The sequence below is a fragment of the Aotus nancymaae genome, unplaced genomic scaffold (assembly GCF_030222135.1).
Source record: "Aotus nancymaae isolate 86718 unplaced genomic scaffold, 86718_ANA_hifiasm-v0.15.2.pri h1tg000006l, whole genome shotgun sequence".
In the NCBI taxonomy this organism is placed as follows: Eukaryota; Metazoa; Chordata; class Mammalia; order Primates; family Aotidae; genus Aotus; species Aotus nancymaae.
The window spans coordinates 15030889-15051577 of NW_026988417.1; the positions used below are offsets into that span (position 1 = coordinate 15030889).

A 20689-nucleotide genomic window follows, 5' to 3' on the forward strand; every position below is an offset into this window, starting at 1 on the left:
GAAGATGATGCCCTTACGGGGTGTGTATCTTTTCTGAATGACTCAGGCCATCATCATGGGCTTGGGTTATTGTAACATCAGCAGGTATGTTGGGCTGTGGAGAGCTGTTAAGGGTGAGGTTTGGAGCATTAGTCACGTTTCTCTGTGCACTGCACAGCTGCGCAGTGGCCAATCAGATCTCTTTCCAAGATGCTCTTTTGCCTGGGCTCAGGATGCACCGCCTCAAACGTACCGTGGGAGACAAGATGTGCCACCCCAAAATACACTTCCTGGCATATTTCAAACTTGTTATTCAGATGAACTGCAGACACAGGAGTGTCTCTGAAAAGTTGCCCTTTTAAAAGAAATTTATGTCTATTGTAAATTGAAATTTATGTTTCTTGTTAAAGAAATCTACATTAGTAAAACTATCTGTATCAGGAAGAGGGCTGTTCCTAGACAATTTTTATGACCTCAGATACTTTATTTGCATAAAAGACAAACTTTTATTCACCTTGTATTTCCTCCCTTCCCTTCTCATAGCTTGTCTCTACTACCCCCAAGAAGCCCCAAGCTTCTCCTATTCCTTTCTGCAGCTCAGGCTGCTATATCAGCTTCAATCATCTGGTCCTTCTTCAGCTCACATTTTTGTGGGACCCATGTGCCAACGTATGTAGTTAAACATATTTTTTTCTTGTTAATCTGTTACATGTCGATTTAATTTATAATGCCGCCGAAGAACCCAGCAGCACCCAGGAGGGTGGAGGAAGACCATCTGCTTCTCCCTTGCCTGAACTGCAACGTATTTTTGTGGTCCCAAGGACAAATACCAGTTCCGCTGTCCTAGTCCTGTGACCTTGGCTGAACAGAATGACTGTTCTGTCTATAAAGAGGACAAAAGCACATACCTCCCAGACTATTCTGAACAGTGGTCACCCTGTTAAAGAAAACTTCTCCTCAATCCTATTGAGAAACATTAAGTTTACCCTGTCCCCATGGCTCCCTTGTGGAAGTTACTTGTTTGTAATTAGTGGTAGGTGGGTAACAGCTGCCTACCTGGTATATTCCTGTAGAACACCTGTGTATTAATAAGAATCACCTGTCAAAGAGCAAATAAATACATGGATGAATCTCTGCTTGGGGCCTTCAGTCCTGTAGAGCTGTAAGTCACGCAGGCTCTCAGGCTGTTGGTCCCCAGGATAGATCCACTCTGTTGGCTATCTGGGTGTCTGCCTCTCAATACCTTCAACCCGCCTGGGTGGGAGTCTCCTAGCCGAGCTGGTTCTTGGTACAGTCTCACTCCCTCTCCACCACTCCTTTCCGTTAATATTGCAGGGAATCCTTTATAGGGAATTTCTTAAACATTAAATGTTTAATGTTTTAAAAACCCAATAACATCAGCATTTTTAATAACAATTGTTATTGTAAATTGACAATTTATAATTGTGTATATCTCTGGAGTATAAAGTGATGTTATAATTTATAAATACAATGTAGAGTAATTAAATTAAGCTAGTTAACATATCGGTCACCTCAAATACTTAGCATTTTTTCAACTTTTATTTTAGTTTCAGGGGGTACATGGGCTGGTTTGTTACACAGGCAAATTGTAGATCACTGAGGTTTGGTATACTAATGATCTCATCACCCAGGTAGTGAGCATAGTACCTGATAGCTGGTTTTTCAACCCTCCCTCCTCTCCTACCTTCTCCCCTCTAGTAGTCACTAGACTACTATGATTTCCATCTTTATATCCACGCATACTCAATGTTTAGCTTTCACTTATAAGTGAGAACGTGGTATTTGACTTTTTGTTCCTACATCAATACGCTTAGGATAATGGCCTCCATTATCCTAAGCCATCGTCCTCAGCTGCATCTTTTGCAGCTGCATCCATGTTGCTGCAAAAGATGTGGATATTTTGCACCAACAAAAAGGAATGAAATCATATCCTTAGCAATTTTTTTTGTCATGAGAACATTTGAAATTTACTCTCTTAGCAATTTTGAAAAGTACAATACTGTATTATTAACTATATCCACCACACTATGCAATAGATCTCAAACAAACACCCATATTCCTCCTGAGATTTTTGTACCTTGTTCATCATCTCCCTCATACTCTCACCCTCCAGGCTCTGTAATCACCAGTGTATTCTCTGGTTCTACGAGTTTGATTGTTTTAGATTCTTCACATAAGTGAGAATATGCAGTATTATTTAAGATCAATTAATTAAGTTTTAGTTTGTATAAAGTATTTGGTGTCAATGCCTTCCTATTTATATAAAATGGAACAGAAGAAAATGTTGCCCACCAAAGCCACAACCTGCATGCTGGTGTTGTCTTCACTGCAGGTGGATCATGGAGCTGTGGCCTACACAGCTCAGTGCCTTTGGTAGGGAATGATGGCTAAAAGTCAATGCTTGGAGTCAACTGGACAAGGATCAAGTCCCATTTCCACCACATATATCTGTGCGTCCTCAGTTAAGTTAACTGACTTCTGTCTGCCACAGGCAAAATTCTTAGTTACCTATATCAAAACTATCTCCTGGTGCACATCACAAAATATTAGGAAGCTCCAGCATCTCAGGGATGGGGGAGGACCAAGGAAAGAGCCAAGAATAACATCCAGATTATATTACTGGTCCACTATGAAGCCCACTACCCAGATTTCTGGGCAAAAGAACATGGATATGCTGCTCAAGGTTGGACTGATAGAACTCCCAGCAGTGGTACCTCTGAAAATGCTGTGTTCACCACACTGTTTTCAAATCTGTAAAACAGGTATAGTAAGAGTATTTACTTCATTTTGAAGATTTGATAACACTGTGTATAGCAATACCCCAGTATGGAGTTTGGCACTTAGTAAGTGCTCAGTTAATGTTTCCTCTTCATTTACTCCTTCATGTTCTTCTACCTTAACTTCTCCTTTATCTTCTTTTTTCTTCTTTTCTTTTTCCTTACCTTCTTCTTCCTCCTCCTTTTTTCTCACTTCTTCACTTCTCTTCTGTCCCCTTTCTTTTCCTCATTCCTTCCTTCTCTTCCTAAGAGTTGGTAAGAGGCAGCATATGACTAGTTCTGCCAACGGAAACAATTTTCCCTGTTTCTGGGACAGGAGGTGTCATGGGGTACAGTGCCAAAGAGCTACTATTTAGTTGGATAGTATCATAAATTAATAAATGCTCAATACCCCTCTTTCTCCCCCTCCACCCCCAGTGGAATCAAATCTGGAATGGGCTATCCTCATATCAGATCCAGGAAAAATGGAAGGGAGTTGCACTAGAGAATATAAACCCCATGTGAGGAGGGATTTTGTTTAACATCTTTTTTTGAGATCTAATTTACATACATCAAGTTTACACTGAAAGTATATGATATAGTAGTTTTTAGTATATCCAGTTTTGTGACTATCACACAAGTTTAGAATACTTCCCTTAGCCCCAAGGAAACCCCATCCCTTTTGGGGTGTCATTCCTCATTCCCCTCACATCCGGCCCTAGGGAACGTCTAATCTACTTTCCGTCTCTATGGATTTGCCTATTCTGGATATCTCATGTCAATGGAATTACTCAGTATGGTACTTCTTGTGACTAGCTTCTTACACTTAGCATGTTTTCAAGGTACATCCATGTTGTGGTATGTGTTAGCACTTCATTCTGTTTTCTGGCTTAGTAATATTCCACTGTGTAAGCATATCACATTTTGTTTATCCACTCATTAATTAATGACATTTGGGTTGTTTCTGTTTTTAAATTATTATGATAATGCCTTTATGAACCTTCATGTACATTTCTGTGTGAACATGTGTTTTCATATTTATTGGGTTGATATCCAGGAATGGAATTTCCAGGTCATGTTAATTCTGTTTAACATTTTGAGGAATTGCCAGATTATTTTCCAAAGTAGCTGAGGGCAGGGATTTTTATCTGGTTTGTTCATCACTGATCCAGTGCTGACATATGGTAAACTTACAAGTATTTATTAAATAAATGGAATATATGAATTAATAGTTGTCTGGTAAAGATATAATTTTTCCTTACATATGTAAACATCAATAAATATATACATCTGTAAATATATGCATTATAGATGTATGTAGTGTCTCTCTCTTTTACCAGATAGGATCTCTCTTTTACCCAGGCTGGAGTGCAGTGGTATGATCTTGGCTTACTGTAGTTTCCACCTCCTGGGCTCAGGTGATCCTCCTACTTCAGCTTCCTGAGTAGCTGGGGCCACAGGTGTGCACCACCATGGCTAGCTATTTGTTTTTGCATTTTTAGTAGAGATTAGGTTTCATCATGTTGCCCAGGCTGCTCTCAAATTCCTGCATTGGCCTCTCAAAGTGCTGGGATTACAGGTGTGACCCCTGTACTCAGCCAACATATTTTTGTTTAAACATTACATATGGCATATAGTTTTTTAAATTGACAATTGACGTTTGCTAAGAAATGGAGTTTTAAAATTCTACTCTAGCTGTGTAGTCCTGGGAAAAAGGTTTTTTTTTTTGTGTGTGTTGTCCTGTGTGCCATTTTCTCACTCAGAAAGAAAAAGAAATTAACTGAGCATGAAACTTAAGTGAGATAAAATTGTATGTGGCAATACATGTATACAATCATATAGGGAACATGTTAAAGTGCTAAAAAATAAGAAAGTAGTTTCTTTATTGTTATCTTCCAGTCTGTTGCTAGCTCGGTAGCTAACAGATGGAGGTTTAGGACATAAAATATGAGAAAATAATTTATGAATGACAATCTGGATGAAGTTGCAATTTTAGTTAATTTGCCATTCTCTCACTTTTGCCACCATATTTCTGTGGTTGAGCTTGCATGATGGTGTGCATAGTGATCAATTATTCTTACATGATAGGAATTCCTTCTCCTGGGTGCAATATAGACATGCACAGAACAGACACCTTGTCTTGAAGATCTTTAAATTCCTGGAATCCAGCCCACAGTCAGGTAAATAACAGAGGTTCAACACAGGTTTTGAGTGTAAGTGAATAAATGAGTGAGCATTTTTTACATGATTTTCATGTTTATGTGCTTTTTTTGTAGTTGGTTTTAATAACTTAGTTCAAAACCATGCATACATATGTGTGTATATATGTATACAACTCTCTTTTTATACACACACAGAGACACACACATATATATACACATACACCCACACAAATAGAAGAATAAGTATAAACAGTTTTCTTTGGGTACTATGATTATGAGTGGTTGTTATTATCTTGTTTGTAATCGCGTATATTTTCTTATCATATTTAAAGTTTATTTTAAAATATTTAATTAAACTATACACTGGGGTCTGTTGGGGGGGAGGGGGGGATAGAGGGGGGTGGGAAGTTGGGGAGGGATAGCATGGGGAGAAATGTCAGATATAGGTGAAGGGGAGGAAGGCAGCAAATCACACTGCCACATATGTACCTATGAAACAACCTTGCATGTTTTTCACATGTACCCCAAAACCTAAAATGCAGTAAAAAAAAAAAAAAGGTCAAAAAAAAAATTTAATTAAAAATAAAGATTGAATATATTCAAGGCATACAAGGTTATAGCAATCAAATTAACGCATCCATCACCACCCATGTTGTATCTTAAGTACTCTGAACTTACCTTATAACTGAAAGTTCATACTCTTTGACCATTTCCCCATTTCTGTCACTGCCAAGCTCCTGACAATTAACGTTCTACTCGCTGCTATGAGTTTGGTTTTTTTAGAGTCCACATATAAGTGCAATCATGCAGCATTTGTCTTTCTGTGTCAGGCTTATTTAGTTTAGCATGTCCTCCAGGTTCATCCAGATTGTCACAAATGGTAGGATTTCCTTCTTTATTTATGGCTGAGTAAATTCTACTGTATATATGTAGCACGATTTCTTTATCTTTCATTCATTGGTGAATACGTAGGTTGATTTCATATCTTGGCTATTGTGAATAATGTAATGAACTGCAGTTATTTTCCTATTTCTTTGCAAAAAAAACATGTATTGCACCATTGGTCAGGAAATATGTAATGAATGCATTTTTGAAAAGAAAAAGTTTTATAGGTGCTTGATGATGTTTTTGACAATAAAGAGCTGAGTTACTTTGTTTGTATATGAGTTTTAAAGATCATAGCTTTAGAATATGTTTTAAAATAAAATAAATAAAAATACTATTTTAGAAGAATATTTATCCACGTATGTATAGAGAAGGAAAAAAATTAAAAAGGAAGAAAATTTAAAGATAAGCTAAGATACGTATCATATAATATGGAGTTAAAATCTTAGGATATAAATTCTGGGAAAAATGTATACATAATACACAAAAATATTAATATTAATGCTATTTATGAATTTTAAAGTTATAAGTAGTTTTATTTTTTCTCTGTACTCTTATTTTTCAAAATTATATATAAGCACACAATTGCTATTACAACCTGAAAAATTATTTGTAGAGTTTATTACTTTTTACTAAGGAATGTCTTTCTGAAATATACATTTGAACTTTGCTTTGATTACTATTTAGTAAAATATTAATAAGCAGAATTTTGCAATTTGTTAGAGTGAGAAAAATTTACTTTCAGAAAACAAAACAAAATAACCAAGACATTCTTCCATTGGTAAATAGATAAATTGTGGTACATCCAGACAAATGAATATTAATCAATGTTAAAAAGAAATGAGTTATCAGGCCGTGAAAAGACATGGAGAAAGCTTAAATGCATACTGCTAAGTGAATGAATCCAATCTGAGCCTGAGGTTGCAGAGAGGAAGTGATGAATGAGCAGTTAAACTATTCTGTATAATATTATAATGGTGTGTGGATGTTACTCTACCTTTGTCAAAACCTCTAGAACGTACATCATCAAGAATGATCACTAATGTAAACTATGGGCTTTGGGTGATAATGACATGTCAATGGTGGCTCATTGATATTAACAAATGTACCCCTCTGGGTGGGATGTCGATAGTGGGGGAGACTGTGCATGTGTAGGGAGAAGGGAGCATATGAGAACATTCTGTATTTTCTGCTGGATTTTGCTGTAAACCTAAAGCTTCTCTAAAAAATAAAGTAAGATTTTTTTAAAAATCAGTGAATCATATTTAGTATTCCTACTTTCAATGAATTATATTTGGGGCTTTCTTTTGGAATTTTTGTTTACTTTTGTTTTTAGCTTGCTCTGAAAAATGCTGCATTGAGAAAGCATTTCACAGTTGCTTCTTAAATATTCAAGAATGTGTTCCTCCCCTCAGCTGAGATATTTGACCTTCAGCCTCTTTGTGTTAGAATATAAGAATGGAAAGTGTAATTGTTCCAGGGAATCAAGTAAACATCTTTTTAGAAAATCTGTTGAGAAAATTTTGGCACAAGTTGGTGTTCTGGGTGTGTTTGAAATGCATACAAAGAATGGCTCACATATAAACTTTGTCCATGTATGATGGGCTAAATTTGGTATCAGAATAGGTTTTGAGAAATATATATATATATTCAGCATCTATTCATCCTATTTCTGGTGATGACACCCTGATTTTCCTCTGGAGAGTTGCCCATTGCTTTATTCTCAGCCTGTGTGGGACTCCGCTACGAAAATCAGGCCCACGGAAAGTGACTCATACCCATTCTAATCAGAGCACTCACAGTGCTCAGACCCATTCTAATCAGAGCACCCACAGTGATTGGCTCACAAATGGGCTCAATGAGTGCTCAGGGCAAGGAATTTCTTAAGTGACTAGAATGAGGTGGGGAGTGAGAGAGAGAGAGACAGAGTATGTGTGTGTGTTTTGCAAAGTGAGCATGAATTCCAGAGCCTCTGCTTAGGCTTGAATCCCAGTTCTCCACTTCCACCACCAACCAGCTAGGTAAACTTGGAAAAATCACTCTTCCTTTCTGGGCCTCAGGCCTCAGTCTCTTTCCTGTAAGATGGCATCAAGAATACCATCTACCTCACAGAGGGGTTCATATGAGGATTGAATAAGTTAACTTTGTGGAGTGTGGTATGGTGTTTGTCTCAACATTTCCACTTAGACATGTAACAGGCATCTTCAAGCTCAACATACCCCAGATGAATTCTTCTCTCGCAGTCTTTCTCTATTCAGTAAATGACAACTCCATCCTTCCAGTTCCTCAAGCCAAAAATCGTAGAGTTGTCTCTGACCGCTCTCATTATCTCTTTACTCCATCGGCAAATCCTGTCTGCTGTACCTTTAAAATATATTCAGAATTTAACTGCATCTGGTGATGCCAACCCAGTTCAAGGCACCATCATCTCTTGTCTGGATTATGGCACCATGGCTTCCAAAATGGCCTCGTTGTTTCTGTCCCCACCCCACTTCCGTTTCCGCTCAACACACAGCCAGAGTGAGCCTGACAAAACATGTCAGGAGATGTCACTTTTCTGCACTAGTGTCTAGCTATCTCTGGGTCCCCGACACACATACAATTAATCTCATCTCTATTTTCATCTCCCACTTATTCTCTCCTTATTCTTCCTGTACCATGGACCTGTTACTTGACCTCTGCTGTTCTCTGAACACTCCAGGCTTGCTTGTGCCTTAAGGCCTTTGCAATTGCTTTTCTCTGTCTGGAGCCCTGTTCCCCTAGATTTTACCTCAGCTTATGCAGACTCTTACCCAAGTGCCACCCTCTGTGTGAGACCTTCCTTAGTCCTTTATCCAAAATTGCAGCCCTCCCCACAGTCCTTATCCTGTTCCTTGCTGAGTTCCCTTCTTAGCCCTCATCACCACCTCACATGTGCTATGGTTTACTTATCTTGTCTATTATACATCTATTCCACTTTAAAATATAAACTTCTGGGGACTGAATTTGCTTAACTGCTATAAACCCAGAACCTAAAACAGCTCAGTAAATATTTAATGCATGAATGGATGAATAAGGGGATAGGAGTAAAAAGAATTGCATTAAAGTGTGATACTCATCAACAAATAGTTTCTAAGCACCAGGGACTTGCTAGCCACTGAGGACGCACCTGAGACTAAGATTGTTTGGTTTCCTTCTACAATCTAATAGGGGATGGAGGTGGGGTGGCAAAATTGTCCCAAAAAATCAGAAAGTGTAGAACGCGTATGGTTATCCATGATACGAGCTTGTAATTCAGATGTGAAGGCCTGTAAAACATGTCTCACATTTGGAGTGTCTAAGCTGTTACCTGAAGGTTAAGGAATAGTAACTGGGTGAAAGAGATGGGGCAGTGGGAGAGCTAAAAAGTCATCACCAGATCTGTTAAGCTGCAGTCAGACCTAAGGGAGGATGTGGCTGAGAAGTTGACTTCTCATGAAAATATATTTTTTTTTCCATGAATATGTGTACTTATTTTTTTCCATTCAAGTAAAGACATATTTTTCTATATTATTCTTTCTACTTCACTGTGTACACAGGATTCCTGACAGGCCATATCTCCTCTCCCAAACCACCAGAGCCCAGACTCCAATAACAGCTCTCCACCCCGACTAGCTCTTTGAGCCTGAGCATCTCATGTAATCTCCCTGTGGCTCAGGCTTGCTTCAAGAACATGTGAGTGTATACGTCAAGCAAAAAGCAGCCAATTTCCCTGGGAAAGCCTGTAGACATGGGGGTGCCGTCTGTCTTCAGTTCCCCCACTAGAAGGTCAGCTCCATGCCAAAGGGGCAATTGCTTGCCTTTGTTCACCAGGAATACCAAGTTCTCTGTCCCTAGCACCAGAGCCATGCCCAGTATGTGGCTGGCACTCAAGCAATGCCTGCAGAATAAACAACTGCCTCTCCCGTGGTTCAAACTCAGCAACAACAGGCTGGACATTCACCAGCAGATCCAGGGTCTTCATCGGATTCACCAGCTAAAACCGTCTGTCAACAAGCCAACAACATCTTTTGCTCATTTGCTGAGGAATAAGGGAGAAAAGGGAGATGCTACAATTCATTACCTAATTCTTGTTTTTTTCTTTCAACAATAATTCCTAACATTTTTGAGTGTCAGGTCCTTTGTGAACAATACCCTCACAACACTGCCATCATGTAAACATGTGATGATTTTCATATTGTAAATGTGAAAACAAAGGCTTACAGTTGACAGACCAGTCTGTTCTCAAGGGGATTTAGGGTCTATAGCGGGAACTTCTGGAAACATGCTCTTGGGTGCAGGTCTGTGGCAGCTGTCAGGAGGCTTTTTTTTTTTTTTTTTCCCTAAACCAAACTGCATTTAGCTTTGTTAAAGATAATGTCCATCAATAGTCATGGTATTTAGCAGGACATGGGTAGACAATCATTAACAGTCTACAACAACTTTCAAACTTTCTTCTTCCATAAACTACCAAAAATCAAGAAGCCATTGTAAAACCCATGAAGTCTTCGACTGATGCTCTGAACAGGGAAAATTTAGTGAGGGTTGACATTTCACATTTAGCATGCTGTTTAACAACTTTTCACGAGCCAACTCTGACTTTCAGGAAGTGAAATAAAAATGGCAGAATTTATCTGAAGATCCACAATCTAGAATCGGAACTGCTGCTCCTTTGAGGGGCACCATCTCAGAGGCCTCACTAGAAAGTCCAGATTGCCTGACACACTGGTAACTATTATTGGGGTCAGGTCCCAACAGGTGTCTGGGTTTAAGGGAGTTAAGGCTATGCTGAAAGATGGAAAGGAAGAGGACGTAAAAACGAATGAATTTGTTTTTCCATACCATAAGGCTTTTGTACCAAGGTGACCATGTGGTCAAAGTCAGGGAATCCCTCCTCCTGGGAGCCAAGAGGAAGTCTTTCCAAACTAGAAGGGGGCTGGGCATGGTGGCTCATGCCTGTAATCCCAACACTTTGGGAGGCTGAGGTGGGCAGATCACTCGAGGTCAGGAGCTCGAGACCAGCCTGGCCAACATGGTGAAATTCTGTCTCTACTAAAAAAAAAAAAAATTTAAAAACTAGGAGGGAAAGGTGTTTTCCCCACATCAGTCCAGTTTCAGAGACATTCTATTAGAGACATATGCCTCTTCCTCCAAAAACAACAATAAAGTGTTCTGTGTAGTAACAAAATAGCTTTAAAAAGAGTAAAACGAAATTCTGATTTTTATAGAACTTGATAAAAAGTAGTATTTCAAATTGTACAGCCACCAGAAGTACACAGTTTTCAAAAATGCACACACTCCCCTCGGCATCCCCAGCACCTTCAGCTTCCTGTGACTGGTCTGTTCAAGCATCTCCATTTTCTGCAGGGTTATCCCCTCCTTGCCAGCATCAGCTTTTCCCTTTTTTCCCTTTGGGTACCTTCTCTCCCTTCTTTGCAGGGGCCTTTTGAGGCTTCGGCTCTGGCTTTGGAGGGGCAGGGTTAGCAGACAACTTGCAGATCTGCTATGCGGTTCATCCTTCACCTTGGTCTTATCTCCTTTAGCATCCCCTTCAGCCATTCTCTCGGGCATGCTGGCACCGGCGGTGGGACGTAGGCACTGGGTGCGGGATGCAGCAGCCTGTGGGCTTTGGTTGGTCCAGGGATTGTTCTCGCCTTTTCTTCACACTGCTCCTCTCACAAGGCTTTGAGTGTCACCAGGAAGCTCAGAGTTGACCTGTTTTCTTTAGGGAGGTCTTTGTCTCCTCGGTATGGTTTGTGCCTCCTCAAGTCAAAATAGCATCACAAAAAGAAGAATGGATAAAGGCTGAATATCAAAAACAACAGAAAACCATGCTCATTGATGCCGCACAGATCACACCTGTGACCTACTTCTTTCTAACAGATTCATGTAAGACAGCTGCATGATTTCTCCTCCCGCATCCTAAACCAAGCAAGGCTGCAGCTTGTATTTACCACTCTTTCTGTATTTTTTTTTTTATTTTGAGATGGAGTTTTGCTCTTGCTGCCCAGGCTGGAGTGCAGTGGCGCGATACAGGTGCGCCATCTCATAATTTTTGTATTTTTAGTAGAGACAGGGTTTCACCATGTTGATCAGGATGGTCTCAATCTCTTGGCCTTGTGATCTACCTGCCTTGGTCTCCCAAAGTGCTGGGATTACAGGCATGAGCCACCACACCTGGCCCTCTTTCTGTATTTTTAATGAAATAAGAATAAATAGAAATCGGAAAGATGCCTCAAAATGCTTTTAATTCACTTGGGCTCCTGCCCTTCCTTCTAGGTTTCCTTGTTTATTTCACAGAGTAAAGATAGGGGTTCATGAGACGTCAACTTCTCAGCCACATCCTCCCTTAGGTCTGATCGCAGCTCAACAGATTTCACTTTTTAGCTCTCCCACTGCCCCACCTCCTTTACCCAGTTACTATTCCTTAACCTTCAGATGACAGCTTAGACACTCCAAATCCAAGACATCTTTTACAGGCCTTCATGTCTGGATTACAAGCTCGTATCATGGATAACCATATGCATCCTATACTTTCTGATTTTTGGGGACAGTTTTGCCACCTCACCTCCATCCCCTACTAGACTGTAGAAGGAAACTAATCTTTGTCTCAGGTATGTCCTTAAGTCCCTGGTGCTTAGAGGGCACTGCACAACTATTTGTTGATGAGTATCACACTTTAATGCAATTCTTTTTACTTCCATCCCCATATTCATCCATTCATACATTAAATATTTACTGAGCACCATGCACTGTTTTAGGTACTGGGTATATAACAGTTAAGCAAATTCAGTCCCCAGAAGCTTATATTTTAAAGGGGAATAGACATATAATAGACAAGATAGTAAACTATAGCACATGTGAGGTGGTGATGAGGGCTAAGAAAGGAACTCAGCAGGGAGCAGGAAAAGGACTGTGGGGAGGGTTGCAATTTTGGATAAAGGACCAAAGAAGGTCTCATTCAATATTCAATCCCTGGACTAAAATATGAAAAGGAAATACATATTTCATTATAGATTTTCATTATATATATATATAATGAATATAATATTTTGTAATTATTTTTAAAGCTATCAAAGATTAGGCGAAAAAAGGAAGATACCACCAAAATATTAATGGTAGTTGGGCTATGAGGGGGAGCATTTTTCTTCTTTTCTCTATTTCCACTTTTTAAAATGTTTTTGTTTTGTTTTGTTTTGTGTTTTTAGACAGTCTCCCTCTGTCACCCAGCTGAAGTGCAATGGGGCAGTTTCAGTTTATTGCAACCTCCACCTCCCAAGCTCAAGTGATTCTCCTGCTTCAGCCTCCCGAGTAGCTGGGGTTACAGCTAACTTTTGTGTTTTCAGTAGAGTCGTGATTTCACCATGTGGGCCAGGCTAGTTCCCAACTCTTGACCTCAAGTGATCTACCCGCCTCAGCCTCTCAAAGTGCTTGGATTACAGGCATGAGCCACCAAGCATGGCTAAAATGTGATTTTTTTTCTAATTGAATGATTTTAAAATGATTAATGAAGTTGGCCAAAGAAAGAACACGTGTACTTTTTATTCTAGAACCAGTGTATTTACTAACCAGCTCTGTGGTCTGGAGATAGTCATGCCTCTTGTCCCCAGGTGTCCCCAGATCCACCCTGTTGTTCTCCCTAAAGTTCTGCTTAAATGCTGTTCCTCCTTTTTGCAAACCTTGCTTGCCCTTCGACAGCATGCTGTAGTGTCACCGTCTTTTCAAAGCCTTCCTAAAAACTACTCCAATTCATTGTGATTCCCCCTGTTTGCTACATCACCACTACAATATTAGGGCTTATTTGTTGAATATTTGCTAGGGGCCAGGCATTCAGCTACGTTCTCTATATACATTACCTGATTCAACTCTGAAAGGATTCAATGACGACACCCACAGGTATTTTTCAGCCTGTTCGACAGATGAGGAACTTGTTCTTCAGAGAATCTTTATTATTTGATCAAATAGTAAAGCCCACCCCGGCCCACCTGACCACAAAGTGCTCTTAAGTGATGTGCTATACAGGGATTCCTCAAGACCCGCTTATTTCTGTGCCCTCAATACTCAACACAGTACCTGGCCCATGGTGGGTCCTTAATATTTGTGGCATGAACGAATGTCAGAATATGCTGTTTTTCAAGCCTCAGTGCAGTATAACCATGCACAAATAAGTCTGCAATAATGATATTACCATATGTTGAATGTCTAGCCTGTTCTAGGTGTGTATATTATCTCAATTAATCCCCGCTGCAACCTGATGAGTAGACATTGCACTGTACCCATTTTACAGATGACAAAATAGAAATTCCAAAATGTTAGTAACTTGCCCCAAATCATATCACAGCAGCAGGGTGTGGTAGGAAGATCTGGGTAGTTTCTTATGCAATTGTTATCTTCTTCCCCTCAAATATATCAGAGTGTTAGACGTTTGTAGCCAAGCCTCTTACCTGCAGAAAGATTAAGTGAAAAATGAGAATATTCACAACGAAGTGATGTAGCAGAAGTAAAGGGCTATGGATTTCTTTTAGGTTTTATTCACTCAGGTGTTCGCTACATTTCACAGGAAGAGGAACTAAAATCTGAAGTTGCCCCAAATCCCTGATAATTAATAATCAGAAATGAAGACAAACAAACTTAAACTGTAACTGTGTGAGTGTTGAAAAACCCACATTCTCAGGCACCGTCCCTCACAACTGGTATCACCCCTTTGGTTGGCAACATCTTTCAAAATTTTAAGTGCTTGTGCTTTTTGACCCAGGAAGTCTACTTTTAGGAGTGTATGTACTTGAACACCTAAAAATATATGCCACAAGAATATTTATGGTAGCATTTTGTGCCCATTTATGTAGGTCTAGTTAAGTAAACTCTAGCATAATATACAATAGAATTCTAGGGGTCACCTAAAAGAATTGGGTAAGCAACATGTGCTGATATTTAATGTCTTCAACATATATTACTATGTGAAGAAAGCCAGGTACACAACAGGGTATATCTGATGCAATAATTTTTATGAAACAATGAAGATCTCTCTCTCTCTGTATGTGTGTGTGTATATGTGTGTGTGTGCATATGTGCGTGTGTGTGTGTGTGCGTATGCTGCTTGTTCATTAAAATGGGAAGAGAGGAGTTCAGGGAAGAAGAAATAATCGTTTTCTGAATCTAGCGCTTTGATCTATTTGATGTTTATTTCATGTGTGTTTATCATATTTATTGTCAGAAACAAATAGCCTTTTCAAAGGGGTGTGTTTTGTGGCAGGTCTTAGGTGTTTCATTTCACAAGCTGGAAAGCTATAAATTTCACAAGATGGAAAGCTGAACTATGAAGTTCAGTTTTGTAAAGAACAGGTGGCAAAACTTCCTTCATGGTAACTGATTTTGAACTTTGCACTATAGGTCTATAGGCCTCATGAAAGAAAGCACATGCCCAGAATGAGGAAGTAGAAGAAGGCAGGGAACCAGCAAGGTCAGAAATGACAGAAATGAATCCAGAGGCAAAACCCACATTTCTCAGTCATTCACAAACTGGTTTGTTCAGCCAGCATTTATAGACATCAACTTGATTCCAGGGTACTAAGAGAATAAATTTCAATTGCTGCCATCCTAGCCTTGTGCAAACTTCTGTCTCCTGAGGAGGAAACACCTCAAAGAAATTCTCAGAGTGTGCATTCCTGGGCTAGGTGGTCTAGACTATAGCCTCTGAGATAGGCATTGTCTCAGGAGATCTGCTGGCATCTATGTCATTCAGCGAGAAGTGTGTACAACAACTTGCAGATAGAACCTAGCTTGGGAGCTGAGTGGGGTTAGAAAAGGCTTCCTGAAGATGTCGCATTAGAGCTGAGACGTGAAGGGGCAGTAGGAGTCAGCAGGGTGAGGGCATGACATCTGTGAAGGCCCAGAGGAAGAGGAGAGCTTGGGCTGATTGGGGGCAGAGAGAAGGCCAGCAAGAGCGGAAAAGCATAGGAGTTACTGGGGACAGAAGTTCTCATGGCGGCTGGAGAAGCAGACACAGGCTGACCGACAGGCTACTTGCCGTATCCAGAGCAAGAGGGGAGGAAGTCAGAATTACGTTGTAAAAGTTACATCTTTAAAAAGGGTAGCTTGGAAAAAAAAAAAAAACCCACCAGCTTGGCTGTGGTGTAGACAATACATGGAGGAAGGTGGAAAGAATGGATTAGGGAGAATGGTGGGGAAGCACTTCCTGAGTGAGAGAGGAGGTGAACTTTGGACTAAGTTGATGGTAGTGGAGATTAAGAAAATGGTTATTTAATGAATAATCTACAGGCAGTAGGAACCAACGTCCATGTGGATATGTGGAATGAGGGGGAGGGAAGAGTCAAAGACTGAAGTTTCTAGCTTGAGTAACTGCAGGAGATTTGACTCTTTTCATGGAAATGCCAAAGACCAGAAGAGGAGTTGGTTTGACAGAGAAAGATCAACAGTTCAGTTTTGGACAGAGTGAGTCTGCATTGCCTATGAAAGCACTCAAGTGCAAATGTTATCTTCTTGTAACAACTCTTTGGTCCCTTCAGAACCTCCCAGCTATGAGCTCTCTCATCTTTTCATGATCTCTCACCCTCCTTTTGCCCTCACTTCAGTTTCTGTGGGACTTAGATGCAATGGATCATTATTAAAATCCCATCCTTGAGGAGAGCGAATGACTTGAATCCAGGAGTTTGAAATCAGCCTGGACAACGTGGTGAAACCCCATCTCTATGAAAAAATACAAAAAGTTAGCCAGGTGTAGTGGTGTAGACCTGTAGTCCCAGCTACTTGGGGGAATGAGGCAGTAGGATCACTTGAGCCCAGGAGGTTGAGGCTGCAGCGAGCCAGGATCTCAGCACTGCATCCAGAGCCTGGGTGGCAGAGCAATACGCTGTCTCAAAAAAAAAAAAAAAACCCCCAAAAAACAACAACAAAAAACACCAAAGAACAAAGAACAAAAAACAGAAACAAAGCAACCCACAAAACCCAAAACAAAACCCATCTTTGCTTAAAGTCTACACTTCCTTGATTTTTTTTTTCTCCATTATACTTACTGGTGTTAGAGGCTGAATGGTGTATGCCCCAAATTCATATGTTGAAATCCTAACCCTCAGGACCTTAGAATATGACTGTATTTGAAGACAGGGTAATAGCTTTAAAGACATAATTAAGTTAAAATGAGGTCATTAAAGTGAGCCCAAATTCAGTATGACTGGTGTTCTTATAAAAAGAGGAAAATTGGACAGACAGGAGTTCCGAGGGAAGACCATGTGAAGACAGAGTGAGAAGACAGCCACTTACAAGCCAAGGGGAGAGGCCTCAGAAGAAATCAGTCTGACGACACCTTGATTTTGGACTTCCAGCCTCCAGGCCTGTGAGACGATATATTTCTACTGTTTAAGCCACCCAGTTGTAGCACTTTATTATGGCAATCCTAGAACACAAGTACACGCATCAAACTTCAACCCTGGCAAACCCAGCTCTTCTCACTTTCACCCTTTATTTAAGCAGTGGGGCGTGGCTGGGGAAAAGAACACAACGTACTAACTGACCTTTTAAAAAAATGCCTGACCACTTGATGACACCCTGAGAACCCACAGTCCATTTGCTCTCCTGGTGTCCTTCCAGGTCTACCAGCACCCCACCCACTCTCAGAAGATGACCTTTTTATCTCATTTCACTGAGAAGCAGCAGAAAAGGACATCCATATGTCATCATCACCAAATCCATGAACCCCCCAACCCCGAGAGCTGTGTTTTTCGTCTTTCTTCTGTGAGGTGGTGGAGCTCCTACCCACACTCTCACCTGTGCTTTGGATACCTCTCACCAATATATGAGTCCAGAAGTTCGAAACCAGCCTGGGCGACATGGCGAAACCCTGTTGTTACAAAATAAATAAATAAATACAAAAAACTGGCCAGGCCCACAGTGGTGCACACCTGTAGTCCCAGCTACTCGGGAGACCAAGGCAGTAGGATCTCTTGAGCTCAGCAGGTTGAGGGAAATTACTGGCGCATTGCCTATTGTTGCTTGCCTACTTGGTCATCCCAGCATCCTACAAACACACTGTGATAATCTCACCTCACATCTCCAACCATTTGATCTTTGACACACCTGACAAAAACAAGCAATGGGGAAAGGATATCCTATTTAATAAATAGTGCTGGGAAAACTGGCTTAGCCATATGCAGAAAATTGAAATTGGATCCCTTCCTTACACCTTATTCAGAAATTAACTCAAGATGGATTAAAGATTTAAATGTAAAACCCAAAACTATAAAAATCCTAGAAGAAAATCTAAGCAGTACCATTCAGGACATAGGCATGAGCAAAGATTTCATAATGAAAATGTCAAAAGCAATTGCAATAAAAACAAAAATGACAAATGGGATCTAATTAAACTCAGGAACTTCTGCACAGCAAAAGAAACTATCATCAGAGTGAACAGACAATCTACAAAATGAGAATTTTCACATCTATCCATTTGACAAAGGTCTAATATCCAGAATCTTCAAGGAACTTAAACTAATTTATAAGAAAGAAATAAATGACCCCATTAAAAAGTGGGCAATGGACATGAACAGACATTTCTCAAAAGAAGACATTTATATGGCCAACAAACATATGAAAAAAATCTCAACATCACTGATCATTAGAAATATGCAAACCGAAACCACAATGAGATACTATCTCATGCCAGTCAGAATGGCAATTATTAAAAGGTCAACAGATCCTGGTGAGGCTGTGGAGAAATAGGAACACTTACACTGTTGGTGGGAACATAAATTAGTTCAACCATTGTGGAAGACTGTGTGGGGATTCCTCAAAGAACTGGAACCAAAAATATCATTTGACCCAGCAATCCCATTACTGGGTATATACCCGAAGGAATATAAATCATTCTATTATAAAGATACATGATGCATATGTTCATCATAGCACTATTCACAATAGCAATGACATGGAATCAACCCAAATGCTCATCAATGACAGACTAGATAAAGAAAGTGTGGTACATATACACCAGGGAATACTGTGCAACCACAAAAAGGAACGAGATTATGTCCTTTGCAGGAACATAGTTGGAACTGGAAGTCATCATACTTAGCAAACTAACACAGGAACAGAAAATCAAACACTACATGTTCTCACTTATAAGTGGGAGTTGAAGGATAAGAGAACACATGGACACAGGGAGGGGAACAACACACACTAGGGCCTGTTGGGGGAAGTGGAGGGAGGGAGCGCATTAGGAAGAATGGCTAAAACGTGTGGGGCTTAATATCAAAGTGATGGATTGATAGGTGCAGCAAACCACCATGGCACACGTTTATTTACCTATGCATCAAACCTGCACATCCTGCACATGTGTCCTAGAACTTTAAATTAAATTAAATTAAATTAAATAGATAAAAAGTAAATAAAATGCACAGTCCAAAAAAGTCACCCTGTCCTGCAGGGCCATAGGTGATCTGACCTCCTGCTACTTTCCAAACTTCTGTTCTGATTTCCTCAACTCTCTAGCCTAACTACAATTCGCCTCCTTGCTGCTCCTGGAACCGGCCAAGGGCTTCTCTGCCTCAGAGTCTTTGCATCTGCCATTTCCAAATGTTTACCCCAAGGGAGTTTGGTAACTTGATTGCTCACATTACTTAGGTCTGCTTGAATGTCACAGATGTTCTCTTAACCAAGAGGCAGGAAAAGCCACTTTATTATTTATTAAACTCCCACATAGAGTGCAGTTACTGTATGCCAGGCCCTGCTTCAAACACATGCCATGGACTATAAAATTGCATCTCTGAGCAGCTCCGTGGACCTGGCAGTAACGACTTACATTTACCGGGTGATTGCCATGTGCCAGATATTGCGCTAAACATGTTGTAAATATTAGCTCACTGAATCCTCCTAACAATCCCTTGAAGTAGGTACTGCTACTATCCTGGCTTTACATCTGAAGTACAGAGAGGTTAAGTAACTTGCCCATGTCATCCAGCAAGAACAAAATTTGAACCCACAGCTTAGCTACTGATGCCACTTGAGAGAAGGAGTCAGACTTAAGTCTTTGAATGTGGTTGACCAGGCATTTGTCAGAGCTAAGAGGGAGAGGTAGGACACCCTTTTCAAGGCAGAGGGCATTGTGTGCACACAGATATAGAAGCAGACACCACCCTCATTCTTTCCAGGAAGCAAATGTGGCACAGGTGTAAGGCGAACATTGCTGAAGGGAGTTAACGGAGCGAGTATAAGGATGTACTGTCTGTTGCCTTAGGACACCCGCAGAGGATTAAGGTGGCTGTTTCTCCCTGGAGGTGGAGTGGTTGGGTCACTGCACAGGAGCCTATAGTTGTTAGTCTTTTAAACTCTTATTGGTTTAACCAGCCACGGAACTCTGAGGCAAGGGGTTGGGGGTGGGAAGGGAAACAGAGAAAAGGCAAGTGAAAGAGAAGGGGAGGTGCGGTTTCAGAACCCGGCCAGCCTTGCTCCTGCTGCCTAGCCTCCCACCGGCCTCATCTTCGCCCAGCCGACCCCTCCTGGAGCCCTATGGCCAACTGTGAGTTCAGGCCGGTGTCCGGGGACAAACCCTGCTGCCGGCTCTCTAGGAAAGCCCGGCTCTGTCTTGGCGTCGGCCTCCTGGTCCTGATCCTCATCGTGGTGGCCGCGGTGGTCGTCCCGAGGTGGCACCAGCAGTCCCAGCGCTCGCAGTGGGGAGGGCGGGGCACCACCGACCGCTTTCCCGAGATCGTCCAGGAGCGATGCGTCAATTACACTCAAACCCTCCATCCTGAGATGAGGTGGGTCGGCGACTAAGGCGCACCGGTGGGCACCGCGGGGACAGCAGGGCCCCGCGCGCGGGGGAGCCTCCGGGATCGCCTGGAACCAGGCATCTACCGTGGCGGGTCAGCCGAGAGA

General features: G+C 41.0%; 1 protein-coding gene and 1 long non-coding RNA gene across 3 annotated transcripts in view; one reads left to right on the forward strand and one right to left on the reverse strand.

The window, feature by feature from the left end:
• Positions 1–1509: 1509 nt before the first annotated feature.
• On the reverse strand, positions 1510–20548 carry LOC135270422 (uncharacterized). Its single transcript, XR_010338565.1, has 4 exons — positions 17081–20548; positions 14125–14244; positions 8023–8167; positions 1510–3022 (listed from the first exon to the last, which is right to left on the reverse strand). It is a non-coding gene; the product is annotated as an uncharacterized LOC135270422 (long non-coding RNA).
• Positions 20183–20689, forward strand: part of CD38 (CD38 molecule) — a 68179-nt gene continuing 67672 nt past the window's right edge. The window contains exon 1 of one of the 2 annotated variants that reach the window (XM_021668215.2): positions 20183–20571. In XM_021668215.2, coding sequence (XP_021523890.1) covers positions 20321–20571 — 251 coding nt within the window. In that variant the 5' untranslated portion in view covers positions 20183–20320. The remainder of the gene's footprint in view (positions 20572–20689) is intronic. The other variant, XM_064365799.1, reaches the window with a different exon arrangement.